This window comes from Hyperolius riggenbachi, chromosome 9 (genome assembly GCF_040937935.1).
Source record: "Hyperolius riggenbachi isolate aHypRig1 chromosome 9, aHypRig1.pri, whole genome shotgun sequence".
Lineage (NCBI taxonomy): Eukaryota > Metazoa > Chordata > Amphibia > Anura > Hyperoliidae > Hyperolius > Hyperolius riggenbachi.
Window position 1 is genome coordinate 298089801 of NC_090654.1, and position 25654 is coordinate 298115454.

At 47.5% G+C, this 25654-nt stretch overlaps 1 protein-coding gene across 1 annotated transcript; it reads left to right on the plus strand.

Annotated features, from left to right (window-relative positions):
- The first annotated feature begins 1402 nt into the window (after window positions 1–1402).
- On the plus strand, window positions 1403–8870 carry LOC137533650 (ice nucleation protein-like). The gene is made up of 2 exons (XM_068254989.1): window positions 1403–1421; window positions 5674–8870. The coding sequence occupies exons 1-2, from the start codon at window positions 1403–1405 to the stop codon at window positions 8868–8870; spliced, it is 3216 nt and encodes a 1071-aa protein (XP_068111090.1).
- Window positions 8871–25654: the final 16784 nt, after the last annotated feature.

The following is a 25654-nucleotide window of genomic DNA, read 5'->3' on the forward strand; positions in this document are numbered from 1 at the left end:
CTATAAACGCCCTGCGTCAGGACAGCGCAGGAGGCAATGGAGGGTTCCTCACCCGACCCAGCACCTTCCTGGGCAATTCTCACTCTATAAACGCCCTGCGTCAGGACAGCGCAGGAGGCAATGGAGGGCCCCTCACCCGACCCAGCACCTTCCTGGGCAATTCTCAAACTCACCACTCTTCCCAAATTACCCCTCTGCTGAGCTGCCCTGTACAGCCAGATCCCTACCCCTTCCTAAAGCATGCCTTCGCTTCTCCATAACAAACAATAACTCTTCCTAAAGCATGCCTCCGCAGCAGCGGACAGGCAGTGAAATCACCAATGTAACAGCTGACAGGCAGTGAAATCACCACCGGAGCAGCTGACAGGCAGTGAACTCACCACTAGGGTAGCTGACATGCAGTGAAATCACCACTGGAGCAGCTGACAGGCAGTGAAATCACCACCGTAGCAGCTGACATACAGTGAATCACCACCAAATTAGCTGACAGGTAGTGAAATCACCACTGTAACAGCTGACAGGCAGTGAAATCACCACTGTAACAGCTGACAGGCAGTGAAATCACCACCGTAACAGCTGACAGGCAGTGAAATCACCACCGTAGCAGCTGACAGGCAGTGAAATCACCACCGTAACAGCTGACAGGCAGTGAAATCACCACCGGAGTAGCTGACATGCAGTGAAATCACCACTGGAGCAGCTGACAGGCAGTGAAATCACCACCATAGCAGCTGACATACAGTGAATCACCACCGAATTAGCTGACAGGCAGTGAAATCACCACTGTAACAGCTGACAGGCAGTGAAATCACCACCGTAACAGCTGACAGGCAGTGAAATCACCACCGTAACAGCTGACAGGCAGTGAAATCACCACCGTAGCAGCTGACATACAGTGAAATCACCACCGGAGAGGCTGACAGGCAGTGAAATCACCACCGGAGCAGCTGACAGGAAGTAAAATCACCAACGTAGCAGCTGACAGGTAGTGAAATCACCACCGGAGCAACTGACAGGCAGTGAAATCAGCACCCTCAGCTGCACATATGAAAGAAGTGATGGTTCCGGTGGAAATCATTGAATGCTTGTGATCCCTACAATTCATACATGATTTCCAGAGAGATCGGGATTGGGAATGTGGAGGAGGAGCCTAATATATATTAGGGTAGGTGGACCTGTATTCTATAGTGATATATATAAAAAAGAGTTATCTTACCTCCAATGAAGACTCACATGGATTGGAAAAAAGGAGTCTTTATTATAAAAACGGTTATGCTGTAGACAACGCGTTTCACAGTCTCAGCCCGCTTCCTCAGGTCAATACAAACAGATAACCTTTCCTATGAGCCATATGGTGCAAGGGCATAACCGTTTTTATAATAAAGACCCCTATTTCTAATCCATGCGAGTCTTCATTGGAGGTAAGAAACCTCTTTTTTATATACACTCACCTAAAGGATTATTAGGAACACCTGTTCAATTTCTCATTATTGCAGTTATCTAATCAACCAATCACATGGCAGTTGCTGCAATGCATTTAGGGGTGTGGTCATGGTCAAGACAATCTCCTGAGCTCCAAACTGAATGTCAGAACGGGAAAGAAAGGGGATTTAAGCAATTTTGAGCGTGGCATGGTTGTTGCTGCCAGACGGGCCGGTCTGAGTATTTCACAATCTGCTCAGTTACTGGGATTTTCACACACAACCATTTCTAGGGTTTACAAAGAATGGTGTGAAAAGGGAAAAACATCCAGTATGCGGCAGTCCTGTGAGTGAAAATGCCTTGTGGATGCTAGAGGTCAGAGGAGAATGGGCCGACCGATTCATGCTGATAGAAGAGCAACGGTGACTGAAATAACCACTTGTTACAATCGAGGTATGCAGCAAAGCATTTGTGAAGCCACAACATGCACAACCTAGAGGCGGATGGGCTACAACAGCAGAAGACCCCACCGGGTACCACTCATCTCCACTACAAATAGGAAAAAGAGGCTACAATTTGCACCAGCTCACCTAAATTAGACAATTGAAGACTGGAAAAATGTTGCCTGGTCTGATGAGTCTCAGAGTCAGAATTTGGGGTAAACAGAATGAGAACATGGATCCATCATGCTTTGTTACCACTGTGCAGGCTGGTGGTGGTGGTGGTGTAATGGTGTGGGGGATGTTTTCTTGGCAGACTTTAGGCCCCTTAGTGCCAATTAGGCATCATTTAAATGCCACGGGCTACCTGAGCATTGTTTCTGACCATGTCCATCCCTTCATGACCACCATGTACCCATCCTCTGAGGGCTACTTCCAGCAGGATAATGCACCAGGTCACAAAGCTTGAACATTACAATGAGTTCACTGTACAAAAATGGCCTCCACAGTCACAAGATCTCACTCCAATAGAGCATCTTTGGGATGTGATGGAGCGGGAGCTTCATGCCCTGGATGTGCATCCCACAAATCTCCATCAACTGCAAGATGCTTTCCTATCAATATGGGCTAACAGCACCTTGTGGAATCAATGCCACGTAGAATTAAGGCAGTTCTGAAGGTGAAAGGGGATCAAACACCGTATTAGTATGGTAATGTGATTGTATATCGCTATAGAATATAGGTCCATCTACCCTATTATATTTTGGGTGCCTCCCCAACCTTCCCAATCCCATTAGTGCTTCACGCCTACAAGTGAGGTGTCCGTTCCTCACTACTTGTTCACGCAGTCCACCAGTAGAAAGGATCAGAGGAGGAGAGCGACCGCCCAGTTCCAGAAGGTTCCGGGACGCCGAGCGAGACCGGTTATTTTTCCGCATGTGCATTGTGCATATGGTGGTTGCAGGATTGCAACCCGGTCTTGTGAGTATCTACTACTCCGTGATTGTACCCAATGATAGTGCACCATCTGGCTCCTCCTGGTCTCCCCTTCTTCACAGGCAAAGTGATCTCCACTCCATTGAGAAAAAATACAAAAAGGTCTGCACACTCCAGTGTGGTTCAATCCACGTTTAATCAACACATCGAGACATTATGCCATTCCAGCACCAACGATTAGTTTCTGTTGCCTTGACAAAGGGGACCCTCTGTGGCCCCGAAACAAATTGTTAGTGCTGGAATGGCATCATGTCTCGATGTGTTGTGGTGAATAAACGTGGATTGAACCACACTGGAGTGGGTGGACCTTTTTGTATTTTTGCTGCAAGTTTGTTTTGGTCCTGCACTTCACTAGTGGTGTGCATCGCTTCCTCTACATATGCACCCCATTGAGAAGGGACTTCACGCTACCTGATCTACCACGATTTCCAGAGCAATCGGGATTTGGCTTTTCAACCATTAATGCGATCACTCTGGGATTGCTTCTAAAATGCTGCAAGTGGAACCAATCCCCATAGTCCTGCCAGTTGATCTCAGGCATAGATGTGCCATTCACAGTGCACCCTCCCGAACGATCGGCCATACGAGTCCTGCTAATGGTGCTGAGCGATGACCAATAATCATTCCATCCATCCAAATCTCTAAACGATTCTTTTCATCTGGTTGGATTGTGTATTATTTTCCCCTCCCCCTGTGGGTCAGATCGACCGTTTGGCAAATTGGATAGCTAAAATAGAGTTTTTGTTTAAACCGGGAAAAATGTCGGCAGATGAGGAGCGGAAGGAGAGAAATAAAGGTCTTTACCTTCTTTTCTTATAACCTAAAAGAAGCGGGAGAAAAGATGAGGTGGCAGATACCCGGAGAATTTCAATTCCACCGCCTGTCTGAAATGCCACCGCCGATGTCGCCACCGAGACGCCCCTAATGTCCCCCGTTCTATTACTTCTCCCGTTGATACAGATCAAAGATTTACGCGGCGGCCCAAACTAATGTATTTTCATAGTTCGGCGTGTGACTTTGGTGGGCTATCAGACAAATAAATGGTTTTTACATGATGGGATGTAGAAACTGCCTACAGCGGCTTTGGAGATATGGAAAAATGTAAATCTCTCCCACTGTTTCAATAGATTATTTCAATTCTCACTGTTTCCCATGTTAATAGACTTCCAGCCACTGACAGTATTTTATTTTAAAACCGCTCCATGTTTTTCTCTCTCTCTCTTTCTCCCTCTTTCTTTTTTTTTCTGTTTTTCGTTTTTGTTTTTTTTTCCGCCTCTCTCCGTTGAAGAGAAATAAAGATTCTGGAAAGCTTAGACCGTGAGCAATGTCTTGTGTTCTCGAGCTGTAGAACAAAAATTACTTAATCCATCATTTGCACATGGAGGTACAGGAAGAGGGATGTTGTCATACTTTGCTTTATTTCTCAGCTGTTTGATAGGGAGGCAGCGGAGATGGATGGAGCTGATGATCCGGAGTGCCAGACAGATGTAGTGTTGCCAGGGACGGGGCAGATAGCATCTAAATAGGAAAGCCGAGGTGGATGCGGCCGTTTCAGAGACACTTAGCCTGGCATCATGGATTCTTAGTCAAATTAAGAACGTCAGTCAAATGACACGTCCGTTTGGCAGATTAGCCCGCCGATGAGGGGGGTGGCACCTCTGCTGGGGGGGAGGAGTTTTAGTATAAATGCCAAGTGATGTACAGGTTAGAAGGATAATGGCATTTTGAATTTTAAATCAGGGCCTTGGTAAAGGAATGGTCAGAAGCACAGAAAACTTTCACCATAAACATACGGCATGCCGCTCTGCTTTCCAGCAGTTGCAGCGTTACTGTGAGTGCTGGAGGGATTTATGCAGTTTAGCCGCAGATCGCTCATAAAGCCGGATTTCTGGGAAGGCTTCCAAGGCCCGGGCCTTGGGCGGCTTGATGTGGAGGAGGGATTGCTGAAGAGTAGTAAGAGAGGACTTTGGATGGAAAAGGAGGTTACAATCTGGTAAAGCAAGGAGAGAGGAGAGAGCTGGCGCTCAGTGTTGCCTCTGTGCCGTGTGATCGGATAGCCGCAGTGTGGAGCTCCCAGCTTGCAGATTTCCAGGGTAATAGCTGAGAAGAAAGCGCTGAGTTAGCTTGCAAATGTATTCCAACAGGATCACATACAGACAGCAATAGCAAAGGGGGTAACTGAGGCCCAATCAACCGTTTCATGGGATAAGCAGCCCGCTTCCTCAGAGACCAGCTGCTGCACATGGAATGGGGGAGGGGCTGCTGTACATGGAATGGGGAGGGGCTGCTGCACATGGAATGGGGGAGGGGCTGCTGTACATGGAATGGGGAGGGGCTGCTGCACATGGAATAGGGGAGGGGCTGCTGCACATGGAATAGGGGAGGGGCTGCTGCTCATGGAATAGGGGAGGGGCTGCTGCACATGGAATAGGGGAGGGGCTGCTGCACATGGAATAGGGGAGGGGCTGCTGCTTATGGAGTAGGGGAGGGGCTGCTGTACATGAAGTCGAGGAGGAGCTGCTACACATGGAAGAGGAGTACAAGAACATTGGTCTAGGGGTGTAATAATAAATCTGGCTTTCCGATGATGCAGACTGTCCAACACTCTACAAGGCCAATGTATTGTTCTGTGTTGTCAAGTTGAAATTTTTTGAGTCTTCTCTCATTTAGCTAAAATCTTCTTCCAATTCTGGTTGTGGAAAGTAGAAATCGGGCCTAAATGCTGGTGTATTTCGGAGCCTAGATGCTGGTGTATTTCGGAACCTAGATGCTGGTGTATTTCGGAGCCTAAATGCTGGTGTATTTCGGGGCCTAGATGCTGGTCTATTTCGGAGCCTAGATGCTGGTGTATTTCGGAGCCTAGATGCTGGTGTATTTCGGGGCCTAGATGCTGGTTTATTTCGGGGCCTAGATGGTGGTGTATTTCGGAGCCTAGATGCTGGTGTATTTCGGAGCCTAGATGCTGGTGTATTTCGGAGCCTAGATGCTGGTGTATTTCGGAGCCTAGATGCTGGTGTATTTCGGAGCTTAGATGCTGGTGTATTTCGAGGTCTAGATGCTGGTTTATTTCGGAGCCTAGATGCTGGTGTATTTCGGAGCCTAGATGCTGGTGTATTTCAGGGCCTAAATACTGTTGTATTTCGGAGCCTAGATGCTGGTGTATTTCGGAGCCTAGATGCTGGTGTATTTCGGAGCCTAGATGCTGGTGTATTTCAGAGCCTAGATGCTGGTGTATTTCGGAGCCTAAATGTTGGTGTATTTCGGAGCCTAGATGCTGGTGTATTTCGGAGCCTAAATGCTGGTGTATTTCGGGGCCTAGATGCTGGTGTATTTCGGAGCCTAGATGCTGGTGTATTTCGGAGCCTAGATGCTGGTGTATTTCGGGGCCTAGATGCTGGTTTATTTCGGGGCCTAGATGCTGGTGTATTTCGGAGCCTAGATGCTGGTGTATTTCGGAGCCTAGATGCTGGTGTATTTCGGAGCCTAGATGCTGGTGTATTTCGGAGCCTAGATGCTGGTGTATTTCGGAGCCTAGATGCTGGTGTATTTCGGAGCCTAGATGCTGGTGTATTTCGGAGCCTAGATGCTGGTGTATTTCGAGGTCTAGATGCTGGTTTATTTCGGAGCCTAGATGCTGGTGTATTTCGGAGCCTAGATGCTGGTGTATTTCAGGGCCTAAATACTGTTGTATTTCGGAGCCTAGATGCTGGTGTATTTCGGAGCCTAGATGCTGGTGTATTTCGGAGCCTAGATGCTGGTGTATTTCAGAGCCTAGATGCTGGTGTATTTCGGAGCCTAAATGTTGGTGTATTTCGGAGCCTAGATGGTGGTGTATTTCGGAGCCTAAATGCTGGTGTATTTTGGAGCCTAAATGCTGGTGCATTTCGGAGCCTAGATGCTGGTGCATTTCGGAGCCTAAATGCTGGTGTATTTCGGAGCCTAAATGCTGGTGTATTTTGGAGCCTAAATGCTGGTGTATTTCGGAGCCTAGATGCTGGTGCATTTCGGAGCCTAAATGCTGGTGTATTTCGGAGCCTAGATGCTGATGTATATCGGAGCCTAGATGCTGGTGTATTTCGGAGCCTAGATGCTGGTGTATTTCGGAGCCTAAATGCTGGTGTATTTCGGAGCCTAGATGCTGGTGTATTTCGGAGCCTAGATGCTGGTGTATTTCGGAGCCTAGATGCTGGTGTATTTCGGAGCCTAAATGCTGGTGTATTTCGGAAGCCTAGATGCTGGTGTATTTCGGAGCCTAGATGCTGGTGTATTTCAGAGCCTAAATCTGGTGTATTTCGGAGCCTAAATGCTGGTGTGTTTCGGAGCCTAGATGCTGGTGTATTTCGGAGCCTAGATGCTGGTGTATTTCGGAGCCTAAATGCTGGTGTATTTCGGAGCCTAGATGGTGGTGTATTTCGGAGCCTAAATGCTGGTGTATTTCGGAGCCTAGATGCTGATGTATATCGGAGCCTAGATGCTGGTGTATTTCGGAGCCTAGATGCTGGTGTAGTTCGGAGCCTAGATGCTGGTGTATTTCGGAGCCTAGATGCTGATGTATTTCGGAGCCTAGATGCTGGTGTATTTCGGAGCCTAAATGCTGGTGTATTTCGGAGCCTAGATGCTGGTGTATTTCGGAGCCTAAATGCTGGTGTATTTCGGAGCCTAGATGCTGGTGTATTTCGGAGCCTAGATGCTGATGTATATCGGAGCCTAGATGCTGGTGTATTTCGGAGCCTAAATGCTGGTGTATTTCGGAGCCTAAATGCTGGTGTATTTCGGAGCCTAGATGGTGGTGTATTTCGGAGCCTAAATGCTGGTGTATTTCGTAGCCTAGATGCTGGTGTATTTCAGAGCCTAAATGCTGGTGTATTTCGGAGCCTAGATGGTGGTGTATTTCGGAGCCTAAATGCTGGTGTATTTCGGAGCCTAAATGCTGGTGTATTTTGGAGCCTAAATGCTGGTGTATTTCGGAGCCTAGATGCTGGTGTATTTCGGAGCCTAAATGCTGGTGTATTTCGGAGCCTAGATGCTGATGTATATCGGAGCCTAGATGCTGGTGTATTTCGGAGCCTAGATGCAGTTGTATTTCGGAGCCTAGATGCTGGTGTATTTCGGAGCCTAAATGCTGGTGTATTTCGGAGCCTAGATGCTGATGTATTTCGGAGCCTAAATGCTGGTGTATTTCGGAGCCTAGATGCTGGTGTATTTCGGAGCCTAGATGCTGATGTATTTCGGAGCCTAGATGCTGGTGTATTTCGGAGCTTAAATGCTGGTGTATTTCGGAGCCTAGGTGCTGGTGTATTTCGGAGCCTAGATGCTGATGTATATCGGAGCCTAGATGCTGGTGTATTTTGGAGCCTAAATGCTGGTGTATTTCGGAGCCTAGATGGTGGTGTATTTCGGAGCCTAAATGCTGGTGTATTTCGGAGCCTAAATGCTGGTGTATTTTGGAGCCTAAATGCTGGTGTATTTCGGAGCCTAGATGCTGGTGTATTTCGGAGCCTAAATGCTGGTGTATTTCGGAGCCTAGATGCTGATGTATATCGGAGCCTAGATGCTGGTGTATTTCGGAGCCTAGATGCAGTTGTATTTCGGAGCCTAGATGCTGGTGTATTTCGGAGCCTAAATGCTGGTGTATTTCGGAGCCTAGATGCTGATGTATTTCGGAGCCTAAATGCTGGTGTATTTCGGAGCCTAGATGCTGGTGTATTTCGGAGCCTAGATGCTGATGTATTTCGGAGCCTAGATGCTGGTGTATTTCGGAGCTTAAATGCTCGTGTATTTCGGAGCCTAGGTGCTGGTGTATTTCGGAGCCTAGATGCTGATGTATATCGGAGCCTAGATGCTGGTGTATTTTGGAGCCTAAATGCTGGTGTATGTCGGAGCCTAGATGCTGGTGTATGTCGGAGCCTAGATGCTGGTGTTTGTCGGAGCCTAGATGCTGGTGTATTTCGGAGCCTAGATGCTGGTGTATTTCGGAGCCTAGATGCTGGTGTATTTCGGAGCGGTATTTGACACAGGTCTCATTGGGGATGATTCAGGAGACAGGTCCTCAGAAGGTCAGTATGTCTCTGCCCGTAATTCACAGAGCGCTGTTTTCATTTGGAACCGCAGGAATGGGAGGTTTGCCATTTCTACATTAAACAGAAAACACTGTCAATAAAACAAGAGGCACAAAATCAATAGCGTGTCAGACAAATTAATTATCAATGTATGAGGATAAAAATAATGGTATGAGATCATCAGTTGGTGCGCCGGGCAGCGTCTATACAAGTCTTATATACATCCCACATCTGACAGCCGCCGATGTCTAACCGCTCTGTAATCCTGCCAGGGCCGCGTGACCTGCGGGGCGGGGGGCGTCTATACAAGTCTTATATACATCCCACATCTGACAGCCGCCGATGTCTAACCGCTCTGTAATCCTGCCAGGGCCGTGTGACCTGCGGGGCGGGCGCCGGGCAGCGTCTATACAAGTCTTATATACATCCCACATCTGACAGCCGCCGATGTCTAACCGCTCTGTAATCCTGCCAGGGCCGTGTGACCTGCGGGGCGGGGGCCGGGCAGCGTCTATACAAGTCTTATATACATCCCACATCTGACAGCCGCCGATGTCTAACCGCTCTGTAATCCTGCCAGGGCCGTGTGACCTGCGGGGCGGGGGGCGTCTATACAAGTCTTATATACATCCCACATCTGACAGCCGCCGATGTCTAACCGCTCTGTAATCCTGCCAGGGCCATGTGACCTGCGGGGCGGGGGGCCGGGCAGCGTCTATACAAGTCTTATATACATCCCACATCTGACAGCCGCCAATGTGTAACCGCTCTGTAATCCTGCCAGGGCAATGTGACCTGCGGGGCGGGCGGCGTCTATACAAGTCTTATATACATCCCACATCTGACAGCCGCCGATGTCTAACCACTCTGTAATCCTGCCAGGGCCGTGTGACCTGCGGGGCGGGCGGCGGGCGGCGTCTATACAAGTCTTATATACATCCCACATCTGACGGCCGCCGATGTCTAACCGCTCTGTAATCCTGCCAGGGCCGTGTGACCTGCGGGGCGGGCGCCGGGCAGCGTCTATACAAGTCTTATATACATCCCACATCCGACAGCCGCCAATTTCTAACCGCTCTGTAATCCTGCCAGGGCCATGTGACCTGCGGGGCGGGCGCCGGGCAGCGTCTATACAAGTCTTATATACATCCCACATCTGACGGCCGCCGATGTCTAACCGCTCTGTAATCCTGCCAGGGCAATGTGACCTGCGGGGCGGGCGGCGTCTATACAAGTCTTATATACATTCCACATCTGACGGCCACCGATGTCTAACCGCTCTGTAATCCTGCCAGGGCCGTGTGACCTGCGGGGCGGGCGGCGGGCAGCGTCTATACAAGTCTTATATACATCCCACATCTGACAGCCGCCAATGTCTAACCGCTCTGTAATCCTGCCAGGGCCGTGTGACCTGCGGGCCGGGCAGCGTCTATACAAGTCTTATATACATCCCACATCTGACAGCCGCCAATGTCTAACCGCTCTGTAATCCTGCCAGGGCCGTGTGACCTGCGGGGCGGGCGGCGTCTATACAAGTCTTATATACATCCCACATCTGACAGCCGCCGATGTCTAACCGCTCTGTAATCCTGCCAGGGCCGTGTGACCTGCGGGGCGGGCGCCGGGCGGCGTCTATACAAGTCTTATATACATCCCACATCTGACAGCCGCCGATGTCTAACCGCTCTGTAATCCTGCCAGGGCCATGTGACCTGCGGGGCGGGCGGCGGGCAGCGTCTATACAAGTCTTATATACATCCCACATCTGACAGCCGCTGATGTCTAACTGCTCTCTAATCCTGCCAGGGCCGTGTGACCTGCGGGGCGGGGGGCGGGCAGCATCTATACAAGTCTTATATACATCCCACATCTGACAGCCGCCAATGTCTAACCTCTCTGTAATCCTGCCAGGGCCGTGTGACCTGCGGGGCGGGCGGCGGGCGGCGTCTATACAAGTCTTATATACATCCCACATCTGACAGCCGCTGATGTCTAACCGCTCTGTAATCCTGCCAGGGCAATGTGACCTGCGGGGCGGGCGGCGTCTATACAAGTCTTATATACATCCCACATCTGACAGCCGCCAATGTCTAACCGCTCTGTAATCCTGCCAGGGCAATGTGACCTGCGGGGCTGGCGGCGTCTATACAAGTCTTATATCAGTGGCGTAGCTAAGGAGCTGTGGGCCCCGATGCAAGTTTTACAATGGGGCCCCCCAGGCACTCTATACATAACAATTGGTACGGCGCACCAAAACCTGCCAATGGCAACTACAGTGTCAGAGGTGCAAGAAGGGGGTGGGGAACAGCTTGTTAATGTTTACCACTACTCAATGTATATATAGAAGTGATTATTATGAGCACAGGACCAATAGAGAGCTAATACTGTAGTTGAGGGAGGGCCCTTCGGGGCCCCTCTGGCCCAAGGGCCCCGATGCGGTCGCTACCGCTGCACCCCCTATTGCTACGCCCCTGTCTTATATACATCCCACATCTGACAGCCGCCAATGTCTAACCGCTCTGTAATCCTGCCAGAGCCGTGTGACCTGCGGGGCGGGCGCCGGGCAGCGTCTATACAAGTCTTATATACATCCCACATCTGACAGCCGCCAATGTCTAACCGCTCTGTAATCCTGCCAGGGCCGCGTGACCTGCGGGCGGGGGGCGGGCAGCGTCTATACAAGTCTTATATACATCCCACATCTGACAGCCGCCGATGTCTAACCGCTCTGTAATCCTGCCAGAGCCGTGTGACCTGCGGGGCGGGCGCCGGGCAGAGTCTATACAAGTCTTATATACATCCCACATCCGACAGCCGCCGATGTCTAACCGCTCTGTAATCCTGCCAGAGCCGTGTGACCTGCGGGGCGGGCGCCGGGCAGCGTCTATACAAGTCTTATATACATCCCACATCCGACAGCCGCCAATGTCTAACCGCTCTGTAATCCTGCCAGGACCGTGTGACCTGCGGGGCGGTATGATACCCTTCTCAATGGTGCAGTTCTGCTTATTGGGGGTTGGGCAGTGGCTACAGGGGGAGCACAGGAGACGGGCCTATGGAGGGGCATAGAAGCAGGCCCGGTTTGCCCCCCACAGGGAACGGAAATCTGTAACACACAGGAAGACATAAAGTCCCCTTTATAATCATCCAACCTCTCTGCTCACTCAAGTTGGCTAGGTCTAGAAGTATCTCTTAGGGAAGTATCTCTTGAAGTATCTCTTAGGGAAGTATCTCCAGAAGTATCTCTTAGGGAGCTATCTCTAGAATTATCTCTTAGGAAAGTATCTCTAGAAGTATCTCTTAGGAAAGTATCTCTAGAAGTATCTCTTAGGGAAGTATCTCTTAGGGAAGTATCTCTTGAAGTATCTCTTAGGGAAGTATCTCAAGAAGTATCTCTTAGGAAAGTATCTCTTAGGAAAGTATCTCTTAGGAAAGTATCTCTAGAAGTATCTCTTAGGAAAGTATCTCTAGAAGTATCTCTTAGGGAAGTATCTCTTAGGCAAGTATCTCTAGAAGTATCTCTTAGGGAAGTATCTCTAGAAGTATTTCTTAGGGAAGTATCTCTTGAAGTATCTCTTAGGGAAGTATCTCTTGAAGTATCTCTTAGGGAAGTATCTCTTGAAGTATCTCTTAGGGAAGTATCTCTAGAAGTATCTCTTAGGGAAGTATCTCTAGAAGTATCTCTTAGGGAAGTATCTCCAGAAGTATCTCTTAGGGAAGTATCTCTAGAAGTATTTCTTAGGGAAGTATCTCTTGAAGTATCTCTTAGGGAAGTATCTCTTGAAGTATCTCTTAGGGAAGTATCTCTTGAAGTATCTCTTAGGGAAGTATCTCTAGAAGTATCTCTTAGGGAAGTATCTCTAGAAGTATCTCTTAGGGAAGTATCTCCAGAAGTATCTCTTAGGGAAGTATCTCTAGAAGTATCTCTTAGGGAAGTATCTCCAGAAGTATCTCTTAGGGAAGTATCTCTAGAAGTATTTCTTAGGGAAGTATCTCTTGAAGTATCTCTTAGGGAAGTATCTCTTGAAGTATCTCTTAGGGAAGTATCTCCAGAAGTATCTCTTAGGGAGCTATCTCTAGAATTATCTCTTAGGAAAGTATCTCTAGAAGTATCTCTTAGGAAAGTATCTCTAGAAGTATCTCTTAGGGAAGTATCTCAAGAAGTATCTCTTAGGAAAGTATCTCTTAGGAAAGTATCTCTTAGGAAAGTATCTCTAGAAGTATCTCTTAGGAAAGTATCTCTAGAAGTATCTCTTAGGGAAGTATCTCTTAGGCAAGTATCTCTAGAAGTATCTCTTAGGGAAGTATCTCTAGAAGTATCTCTTAGGGAAGTATCTCTAGAAGTATCTCTTAGGCAAGTATCTCTAGAAGTATCTCTTAGGAAAGTATCTCTAGAAGTATCTCTTAGGAAAGTATTTCTAGAAGTATCTCTTAGGCATGTATCTCTAGAAGTATCTCTTAGGGAAGTATCTCTAGAAGTATCTCTTAGGGAAGTATCTCTAGAAGTATCTCTTAGGGAAGTATCTCTAGAAGTATCTCTTACAGAAATATCTCTAGAAGTATCTCTTACAGAAATATCTCTAGAAGTATCTCTTAGGCAAGTATCTCTAGAAGTATCTCTTAGGGAAGTATCTCTAGAAGTATCTCTTAGGGAAGTATCTCTAGTAGTATCTCTTAGGGAAGTATCTCTAGAAGTATCTCTTAGGCAAGTATCTCTAGAAGTATCTCTTAGAGAAGTATCTCTTAGAGAAGTATCTCTAGAAGTATCTCTTAGGGAAATATCTCTAGAAGTATCTCTTAGGGAAGTATGTCTAGAAGTATCTCTTAGGGAAGTATCTCTAGAAGTATCTCTTAGGGAAGTATCTCTAAAAGTATCTCTAGAAGTATCTCTTAGGGAAATATCTCTAGAAGTATCTCTTAGGGAAGTATGTCTAGAAGTATCTCTTAGGGAAGTATCTCTAGAAGTATCTCTTAGGGAAGTATGTCTAGAAGTATCTCTTAGTGGAGTATCTCTAGAAGTATCTCTTAGGGAAGTATCTCTAGAAGTATCTCTTAGGGAAGTATCTCTAGAAGTATCTCTTAGGGAAGTATCTCTAGAAGTATCTCTTAGGGAAGTATCTCTAGAAGTATCTCTTAGGGAAGTATCTCTAAAAGTATCTCTAGAAGTATCTCTTAGGGAAGTATCTTTAGAAGTATCTCTTAGGAAAGTATCTATAGAAGTATCTCTTAGGAAAGTATCTCTAGAAGTATCTCTTAGAGAAGTATCTCTAGAAGTATCTCTTAGGAAAGTATCTCTAGAAGTATCTCTTAGGAAAGTATCTCTAGAAGTATCTCTTAGGGAAGTATCTCTTTAAGTATCTCTTAGGGAAGTATCTCTAGAAGTATCTCTTAGGGAAGTATCTCTAGAAGTATCTCTTAGGGAAGTATCTCCAGAAGTATCTCTTAGGGAAGTATCTCTAGAAGTATCTCTTGGGGAAGTATCTCTTAGGGAAGTATCTCTAGAAGTATCTCTTAGGGAAGTATCTCCAGAAGTATCTCTTAGGGAAGTATCTCTAGAAGTATCTCTTAGGGAAGTATCTCCAGAAGTATCTCTTAGGGAAGTATCTCTAGAAGTATCTCTTGGGGAAGTATCTCTTAGGGAAGTATCTCTAGAAGTATCTCTTAGGGAAGTATCTCCAGAAGTATCTCTTAGGGAAGTATCTCTTGAAGTATCTCTTAGGGAAGTATCTCTAGAAGTATCTCTTAGGGAAGTATCTCTAGAAGTATCTCTTAGGGAAGTATCTCCAGAAGTATCTCTTAGGGAAGTATCTCTAGAAGTATCTCTTGGGGAAGTATCTCTTAGGGAAGTATCTCTTGAAGTATCTCTTAGGGAAGTATCTCCAGAAGTATCTCTTAGGGAAGTATCTCTAGAAGTATCTCTTGGGGAAGTATCTCTTAGGGAAGTATCTCTAGAAGTATCTCTTAGGGAAGTATCTCTTGAAGTATCTCTTAGGGAAGTATCTCTTTAAGTATCTCTTAGGGAAGTATCTCTTGAAGTATCTCTTAGGGAAGTATCTCTAGAAGTATCTCTTAGGGAAGTATCTCTAGAAGTATCTCTTAGGGAAGTATCTCCAGAAGTATCTCTTAGGGAAGTATCTCTAGAAGTATCTCTTGGGGAAGTATCTCTTAGGGAAGTATCTCTAGAAGTATCTCTTAGGGAAGTATCTCCAGAAGTATCTCTTAGGGAAGTATCTCTAGAAGTATTTCTTAGGGAAGTATCTCTTGAAGTATCTCTTAGGGAAGTATCTCTTGAAGTATCTCTTAGGGAAGTATCTCCAGAAGTATCTCTTAGGGAAGTATCTCTAGAAGTATCTCTTAGGGAAGTATCTCTTGAAGTATCTCTTAGGGAAGTATCTCTTGAAGTATCTCTTAGGGAAGTATCTCTTGAAGTATCTCTTAGGGAAGTATCTCTAGAAGTATCTCTTAGGGAAGTATCTCTAGAAGTATCTCTTAGGGAAGTATGTCTAGAAGTATCTCTTAGTGGAGTATCTCTAGAAGTATCTCTTAGGGAAGTATCTCTAGAAGTATCTCTTAGGGAAGTATCTCTAGAAGTATCTCTTGGGGAAGTATCTCTTAGGGAAGTATCTCTTGAAGTATCTCTTAGGGAAGTATCTCCAGAAGTATCTCTTAGGGAAGTATCTCTAGAAGTATCTCTTAGGGAAGTATCTCTTGAAGTATCTCTTAGGGAAGTATGTCTAGAAGTATCTCTTAGTGGAGTATCTCTAGAAGTATCTCTTAGGGAAGTATCTCTAGAAGTATCTCTTAGGGAAGTATCTCTAGAAGTATCTCTTAGAGAAGTATCTCTAGAAGTATCTCTTAGGGAAGTATCTCCAGAAGTATCTCTTAGGGAAGTATCTCTAGAAGTATCTCTTAGGGAAGTATCTCTAAAAGTATCTCTAGAAGTATCTCTTAGGGAAGTATCTCTAGAAGTATCTCTTAGGAAAGTATCTATAGAAGTATCTCTTAGGAAAGTATCTCTAGAAGTATCTCTTAGAGAAGTATCTCTAGAAGTATCTCTTAGGAAAGTATCTCTAGAAGTATCTCTTAGGAAAGTATCTCTAGAAGTATCTCTTAGGGAAGTATCTCTAGAAATATCTCTTAGAGAAGTATCTCTAGAAGTATCTCTTAGGGAAGTATGTCTAGAAGTATCTCTTAGTGGAGTATCTCTAGAAGTATCTCTTAGGGAAGTATCTCTAGAAGTATCTCTTAGGGAAGTATCTCTAGAAGTATCTCTTGGGGAAGTATCTCTTAGGGAAGTATCTCTTGAAGTATCTCTTAGGGAAGTATCTCCAGAAGTATCTCTTAGGGAAGTATCTCTAGAAGTATCTCTTAGGGAAGTATCTCTTGAAGTATCTCTTAGGGAAGTATGTCTAGAAGTATCTCTTAGTGGAGTATCTCTAGAAGTATCTCTTAAGGAAGTATCTCTAGAAGTATCTCTTAGGGAAGTATCTCTAGAAGTATCTCTCAGAGAAGTATCTCTAGAAGTATCTCTTAGGGAAGTATCTCCAGAAGTATCTCTTAGGGAAGTATCTCTAGAAGTATTTCTTAGGGAAGTATCTCTTGAAGTATCTCTTAGGGAAGTATCTCTTGAAGTATCTCTTAGGGAAGTATCTCTTGAAGTATCTCTTAGGGAAGTATCTCTAGAAGTATCTCTTAGGGAAGTATCTCTAGAAGTATCTCTTAGGGAAGTATCTCTAGAAGTATCTCTTGGGGAAGTATCTCTTAGGGAAGTATCTCTAGAAGTATCTCTTAGGGAAGTATCTCCAGAAGTATCTCTTAGGGAAGTATCTCTAGAAGTATTTCTTAGGGAAGTATCTCTTGAAGTATCTCTTAGGGAAGTATCTCTTGAAGTATCTCTTAGGGAAGTATCTCTTGAAGTATCTCTTAGGAAAGTATCTCTAGAAGTATCTCTTAGGGAAGTATCTCTAGAAGTATCTCTTAGGGAAGTATCTCTTGAAGTATCTCTTAGGGAAGTATCTCTTAGGGAAGTATCTCTAGAAGTATCTGTTAGGAAAGTATCTCTAGAAGTATCTCTTAGGAAAGTATCTCTAGAAGTATCTCTTAGGCCTCGTTCACGTTGTGTTCCGCTCGCGTTCGTGTTGGGGTCTTTTTGTCGCAATTTTTTTTCCTGATTTCCGGCGCTTAGGTGGGAGTTCTGTTTTTGTGTAAAGCGCTTTTCTCGAGCGTTTTTTTTTTTTATTATTCACTAACTGACGCAAGTCAGGAAATGAACTCTTTGACCTGGAAAAGAATAAACACAATGGGCTTGATTCACAAAGCAGCTTTGCACGTGATGTCATGCGCGTAAAGCTTTACATGCACAAACTAATGACTTCACGTGAAGTCAAAACTTTGTGAGTAAAAAGTTTTGCGTGCATTACATCACATGCAAACCAGCTTAGCACGGGCGTGCTAAGCATACACTCTAATAGGTTAGCACGCAAAGCGCCTTAGTTTTCATCTGTAAAGCATACTTATCACGTGTATGACCTAAAACTTTGCACGTGCAAAGCTTTTATGCATGATAACTCAGTTATCACTGTTTTGTGATTCAAGCCCAATGTATTTATTCTTTAAAACGTGAAAGCAATCGCCCTACAAAGCGATTTTGTGAGCGTTTAGCTCTCTTCCTATACCTTCCATTATAGCAAAATCACCATGGAAATGGTCCACAGCGCACAAACCGCGCTGATATGAACCTTCTCATAGAAATTCATTGCACAAGTGTTTTGGGGGCGATTTTACAAATCGCTTGCGCTTGAAAAAAGGCAGAAAACGCCTCTAGTGTGAACCAGCCCTGACTGCTGTCATTATATTGATGAATATTATTTGAATGGAATGATTTAATAATGTGTTTGTTGGGTTTATTAGTATTTGTCTGCTAACATATTCATTTCTAGGGTGATGTACTGCAGCACGGCGGTCAGTTAGTTCCTCTCAATTCAGTTTTCTCTGAAAGACAGTTTTGGAGTTCTGTAACATAAAATCAAGGCCATTTTTAGGCATAGGCACGCCAGGCAGAATTGCCATTATATGTCATTTAGGGAGTAGAGAAGATCAAAGAGATGCAAATTCTTCCAAGTTTATGCAAATGTTTATGCAAATATATGCAGTTTGAAAAAAGGGCCAATCAAATTCAATCTGGGTTTAAATGATTGGTTCATTAGCAAACTGCATACATTTGCATAAAAATGCCTACATTTGCATCAACTCAGAAGAATTTGCATGTCATTGATCATCCCTATTTAGGGGTTCGGCTGGCAGCCAGGCCACTGCAAGGGACATACAACTTTGTGACACCGAGAGGGGACATAAAACTTGAATTCTACCCCAATTTTATAAATGAAACCGCCAACCAGCCATGGGTGATATTTGCGGTGTCTACAAGTGAGATTAGTCCAGAACATCCCACTAATAACAGAAGGTCACACCGGGGGGAGATGTTCTGCAGATCAGGCCTAAAAAGAAATGTTCAGTTTCTTGTGTCACTGCGCTGGCAGCTGTGCCAGAAATCATTCTTCCCCAGACAAAATAAGCTGTATTACTGACATATCTCATTAGATGCGTAATGGCCTCTTCCCTGGAAGGTACAAAACAGGATCAGACGCTCACACACAAAACAAGCAAGACTCCAGAATGTCAAGATGAGCTGGAACACCGAGATCACAGCGTCTTTCATTGAAGTATGCCAGAGCTGAAATCTATGAACTATTGACCCTTTTTATCTCTTTCCTGCTCTCAGAAGCCATTTTCTGCTAGGAAAGTGTTTTATAGTTGGAATTTCTTATGAGTGAAGGTCACACTGTAGTCACTTCCTGTCTGAGTCAGGACTGAGTCAGCCACTTACACACCTGATATTTAACTCTTTCAGGCAGAGATTGAAGAAAAAGGAACCTAAAAGGAAACAAATATGGCAGTGACCATATCTCTCTCGCACAGACAGCATTATGTCTGGCTAGAGTGAGAGAGAGGAGATGTGACTCTGGGACAGGCAGAGGGTCTCAGTGAGGAGAGGTGAGTCTGGGACAGGCAGAGGATCCCAGTGAGGAGAGGTGAGTCTGGGACAGGCAGAGGGTCCCAGTGAGGAGAGGTGAGTCTGGGACAGGCAGAGGGTCCCAGTGAGGAGATGTGACTCTGGGACAGGCAGAGGGTCTCAGTGAGGAGAGGTGAGTCTGGGACAGGCAGAGGATCCCAGTGAGGAGAGGTGAGTCTGGGACAGGCAGAGGGTCCCAGTGAGGAGAGGTGAGTCTGGGACAGGCAGAGGGTCCCAGTGAGGAGAGGTGAGTCTGGGACAGGCAGAGGATCCCAGTGAGGAGAGGTGAGTCTGGGACAGGCAGAGGGTCCCAGTGAGGAGAGGTGAGTCTGGGACAGGCAGAGGGTCCCAGTGAGGAGAGGTGACTCTGGGACAGGCAGAGGGTCCCAGTGAGGAGAGGTGACTCTGGGACAGGCAGAGGATCCCAGTGAGGAGAGGTGAGTCTGGGACAGGCAGAGGATCCCAGTGAGGAGAGGTGAGTCTGGGACAGGCAGAGGATCCCAGTGAGGAGAGGTGAGTCTGGGACAGGCAGAGGATCCCAGTGAGGAGAGGTGACTCTGGGACAGGCAGAGGGTCCCAGTGAGGAGAGGTGAGTCTGGGACAGGCAGAGGATCCCAGTGAGGAGATGTGACTCTGGGACAGGCAGAGGGTCCCAGTGAGGAGAGGTGACTCTGGGACAGGCAGAGGGTCCCAGTGAGGAGAGGTGAGTCTGGGACAGGCAGAGGGTCCCAGTGAGGAGATGTGAGTCTGGGACAGGCAGAGGGTCCCAGTGAGGAGAGGTGAGTCTGGGACAGGCAGAGGATCCCAGTGAGGAGAGGTGAGTCTGGGACAGGCAGAGGATCCCAGTGAGGAGAGGTGAGTCTGGGACAGGCAGAGGGTCCCAGTGAGGAGAGGTGAGTCTGGGACAGGCAGAGGGTCCCAGTGAGGAGATGTGACTCTGGGACAGGCAGAGGATCCCAGTGAGGAGAGGTGAGTCTGGGACAGGCAGAGGGTCCCAGTGAGGAGATGTGAGTCTGAGACAGGCAGAGGATCCCAGTGAGGAGAGGTGAGTCTGGGACAGGCAGAGGATCCCAGTGAGGAGAGGTGAGTCTGGGACAGGCAGAGGGTCCCAGTTAGTGTTGGGCGAACAGTGTTCGCCACTGTTCGGGTTCTGCAGAACATCACCCTGTTCGGGTGATGTTCGAGTTCGGCCGAACACCTGACGGTGCTCGGCCAAACCGTTCGGCCATATGGCCGAACTAAGAGCGCATGGCCGAACGTTCCCCGAACGTTCGGCTAGCGCTGTGATTGGCCGAACGGGTCACGTGGTTCGGACCCGAACGCGCTCTGATTGGCCGAACTGTCACGTGGTTCGGGTAAATAAATACCCGAACCACGTCATATCTCCGCCATTTGTCTGTGGGTTTAGCTTTGGGTAGGCAGGCAGGGTAGTTCGCGCTCCAGCCACGCTAGCCAGGGTCCCCCCCAGTCATTGTGTGTCACTGCTGGGAACAGTAGTACACCGCTCGTTCAGCCACACTATATAGCATTCTGTGTACTGTTCTGTGTCTGCTGGGAACAGTGGTACACCGCTCGTTCAGCCACACTATATAGCATTCTGTGTACTGTTCTGTGTCTGCTAGGAACAGTAGTACACCGCTCGTTCAGCCACACTATATAGCATTCTGTGTACTGTTCTGTGTCTGCTGGGAACAGTAGTACACCGCTCGTTCAGCCACACTATATAGCATTCTGTGTACTGTTCTGTGTCTGCTGGGAACAGTAGTACACCGCTCGTTCAGCCACACTATATAGCATTCTGTGTACTGTTCTGTGTCTGCTGGGAACAGTGGTACACCGCTCGTTCAGCCACACTATATAGCATTCTGTGTACTGTTCTGTGTCTGCTGGGAACAGTAGTACACCGCTCGTTCAGCCACACTATATAGCATTCTGTGTACTGTTCTGTGTCTGCTGGGAACAGTAGTACACCGCTCGTTCAGCCACACTATATAGCATTCTGTGTACTGTTCTGTGTCTGCTGGGAACAGTAGTACACCGCTCGTTCAGCCACACTATATAGCATTCTGTGTACTGTTCTGTGTCTGCTGGGAACAGTGGTACACCGCTCGTTCAGCCACACTATATAGCATTCTGTGTACTGTTCTGTGTCTGCTGGGAACAGTAGTACACCGCTCGTTCAGCCACACTATATAGCATTCTGTGTACTGTTCTGTGTCTGCTGGGAACAGTAGTACACCGCTCGTTCAGCCACACTATATAGCATTGTTTACTGACACTATATAGCAGACTATATAGCATTGTGTGTACACCGCTCAGCCAGACTATATACCATTGTTTACTGACACTCTGTGTACACCGCTCAGCCAGACTATATACCATTGTTTACTGCCACTCTGATTCTGCTGGGAACAGTAGTACACCGCTCGCTCAGCCAGACTATATACCATTGTTTACTGACACTATATAGCAGACTATATAGCATTGTGTGTACACCGCTCAGCCAGACTATATACCATTGTTTACTGACACTCTGTGTACACCGCTCAGCCAGACTATATACCATTGTTTACTGCCACTCTGATTCTGCTGGGAACAGTAGTACACCGCTCGCTCAGCCAGACTATATACCATTGTTTACTGCCACTCTGATTCTGCTGGGAACAGTAGTACACCGCTCGCTCAGCCAGACTATATACCATTGTTTACTGACACTATATAGCAGACTATATAGCATTGTGTGTACACCGCTCAGCCAGACTATATACCATTGTTTACTGACACTCTGTGTACACCGCTCAGCCAGACTATATACCATTGTTTACTGCCACTCTGATTCTGCTGGGAACAGTAGTACACCGCTCGCTCAGCCAGACTATATACCATTGTTTACTGACACTCTGTGTACACCGCTCAGCCAGACTATATACCATTGTTTACTGCCACTCTGATTCTGCTGGGAACAGTAGTACACCGCTCGCTCAGCCAGACTATATAGCATTGTGTTTACTGCCACTCTGTGTACACCGCTCAGCCACACTATATAGCATTGCGTACTCTGCCAGTCAGTGTGTATATTGCTGGGATCAGTAATACTCCACTCACCGTCAACCACTATATGAGCTCAACATGAGTTCCCCAGAGACCTCCGCTGTGAGCAGCACTCCCAACAACAGCAACAGCCAACGCCCCACGCAAGCTATAACATCCACCCCAGCAGCCAGTGGTCAGCAGCAGCCCTCCCCGGAGGAGAACGTTGTGTCCATCAGTCCGTCGCCAGAGCGATTAATGAGGGCTGCCATTGAGGAGATGATGGGGCCTGATGTGGAGGAGGAGGTCTGACTCAGGCCAGCATCCCAAGTTAATGTTGAGGACGATGAGGGGTCTGTGTCTGGGGATGTTGGGGTGGCAGAGGTGGTGGGTGGGTCAGACTCAGGAGAAGAGTTGTATGATGAGGATGATGATCGGGACCATCTGTATGTGCCTCAGAGTCCGACCCCGGAAAACATGTTGTATCGTGTGTTTAGGTACTAAAATCTGCGTTCCCTCCCAGTAGTGTTGGGCGAACAGTGTTTGCCACTGTTCGGGTTCTGCAGAACATCACCCTGTTCGGGGTGACTATATAGCAGACTATATAGCATTGTGTTTAATGCCACTCTGTGTACACGGCTCAGCCACACTATATAGCATTGTGTTTACTTCCACTCTGTGTCTGCTGGGAACAGTAGTACACCGCTCACCCGCCACTGTATAGCATTGTGCTCTGTGTCACTGCTGACAATAGTGGTACACCGCTCACCCACCACTGTATAGCATTTCTGTACTGCCACTGTACTGCTGCCAGTCAGCGTGTACTTTAAGGATAAGTGAAATGAGGAAGAAATCCGGTGAAAGAGGGAGGGGCAAGGGAAGAGGTGTTTCCCCTGACGGTTCACGTACAGGCCACAGGGGAGCACCCAAGAAAACCCACTCAATACTGCCCATGTTGTCCAGGACAACAACCCTCACAGATCCAAAAGAACAGGACCAGATAATTACTTGGATGACCTCTCAAGCGTCCAGCAGTGGGTTAAGCAGCACCAGCACATCACGCACGAGGTCCGAGTCCTCAGCCAGTTAAAGTCTGGGCTTTCTTTGAAGACTGCACTGAGGATGTTACCATGGCGATTTGCAAGGTGTGCAAGACCCGCCTGAGCAGGGGGAAAAGTATTAACAACCTCTCCACCACCAGCATGAGCCGCCACATTCTATCCAAACATCCCACTCTGTGGGCAAACGCGGCAGGACAGGGTACCACCGTACCACCAGCAACACTGCCTCCCTTGGGTTCACCAGACTCACCACCAGACCCGCCTCAGCAGCAGCAGTAGCCCAGCCATTGCGTGGTTCACAACATTCACAAACATCAGACGATGCTGACACTGTCACTTTCCGGACTAGTGCTCTTGAGGTCTCCCAGTGTTCATCAAACACAACAACCAACAGCCCTTCGGTGTGCAGCGCTACGGTTGAGTTGTCTGTCTCTGAGATGTTTGAGCACAAGAGGAAATTGCCAGCAAATGACCCCCGGGCCGTGGCAGTAACAGCCAGCCAGCATAGCCAAGCTTCTGGCCTGCGAAATGCTGCCATATCGAGTGGTGGAGACAAACAGCTTCAAGGGCATGATGTCAGTGGCCATCCCACGTTACGTTGTTCCCAGCCGCTACCACTTTGCGCGCTCTGCAGTGCCTGAGTTGCATGAGCACGTGGTCAGCTAAATAACCCGAAGCTTGAAGAATGCCGTTGCCTGCAAGGTTCACCTCACCACTGACACCTGGACGAGTGCGTTCGGCCAGGGTCGATACATCTCCCTTACCGCGCACTGGGTGAACCTTGTGGAGCCTGGCAGCGATTCCTCACCTGCTACGGCGCGGGTGTTGCCCACGCCGCAAACAGCTGCACCGCCGTCCCTCCCACTGGATAACAACAGCAGCACCTACCTCTCTGACTCCTTCTCCTCCAACGCATCTCAAAGCTGTACCTCATCCGGAAACGCTAACCCAGCACCAGCAGCAGTAGGATCGTGGAAGCAGTGCAGCACAGCTGTTGGCATGCGTCAGCAAGCGTTGCTGAAGCTGATCTGCCTTGGGGATAAGCAGCACACAGGGGAGGAAATTTGGAGGGGAATAAAGGAACAGACGGATTTGTGGCTGGCACCGCTGGACCTGAAACCGGGCATGAAGCTAGACACCTGGCACGAACTGGCAATGTACGCAATAGAGGTGCTGGCTTGCCCGGCAGCCAGCGTTATGTCGGAACGCTGTTTCAGTGCTGCCGGAGGCATCATCACAGATCGGCGTATCCGCCTCTCCACAGAAAATGCAGACCGTCTGACTCAAATTAAAATGAATCAATCCTGGATTGGAAACGACTACGCAACACTCCTGGGCCCCAACCAAGTAACATGACCGATGAACATCTGGGATGGTTTAGCGTTTCCGGTCCCTGTTTATTGAACCTCTCATCTGTATTACATTTATGACTGCATGGCGGCAAAAAGCATTGCTGCTATATCCGCACGCTTTTTGTCCTCATGCAAGGCCTGGGTTGTTGTGTCTCACAAAGCGTGGCCTTCTCCTCCTGCGCCTCCTCCTGTTCCATCACGTGTGCTGCTGCTGCTGCTGCTGCTGCTGGGTTACCGTTGCCGGTCCCTGTTTATGGAACCTCTTATCTTTATTACATTTATGACTACATGGCGGTACAAAGCATGCTATCCGCACGCTTTTTGTCCTCATGCAAGGCCTGGGTTGTTGTGTCTCACAAAGCGTGGCCTTCTCCTCCTGCGCCTCCTCCTGTTCCATCACGTGTGCTGCTGCTGCTGCTGCTGCTGGGTTAGCGTTGCCGCGTGGTCCCTGTTTATTGAACCTCTTATCTTTATTACATTTATGACTACATGGCGGTACAAAGCATGCTATCCGCACGCTTTTTGTCCTCATGCAAGGCCTGGGTTGTTGTGTCTCACAAAGCGTGGCCTTCTCCTCCTGCGCCTCCTCCTGTTCCATCACGTGTGATGCTGCTGGGTTAGCGTTGCCGCGTGGTCCCTGTTTATTGAACCACTTATCTTTATTACATTTATGACTGCATGGTGGTACAAAGCATGCTATCCGCACGCTTCTTGTCCTCATGCAAGGCCTGGGTTGTTGTGTCTCAAAGCGTGGCCTTCTCCTCCTGCGCCACCCTCCTCCTGTTCCATCACGTGTGCTGCTGCTGGGTTAGCATTACCGGTCCCTTTTCCTGGAACCTCTTATATGTATTACATTTATGACTGCATGCCGACAAAAAGCATGTTACCTGTGCAAAGAAAACAGACATTTCCCGCATTTAAAAGACAGTTTTCACTTTGAAACTTTAAAATCGATTTTCTCAAAAACTATAAGCTCTTTTTGCTAAATTTTTTTTCCTCTTGTACCCACTCCCAAGGTGCACATACCCTGTAAATTTGGGGTATGTAGCATGTAAGGAGGCTTTACAAACCACAAAAGTTCGGGTCCCCATTGACTTCCATTATGTTCGGAGTTCGGGTCGAACACCCGAACATCGCGGCCATGTTCGGCCTGTTCGGCCCGAACCCGAACATCTAGATGTTCGCCCAACACTAGTCCCAGTGAGGAGATGTGACTCTGGGA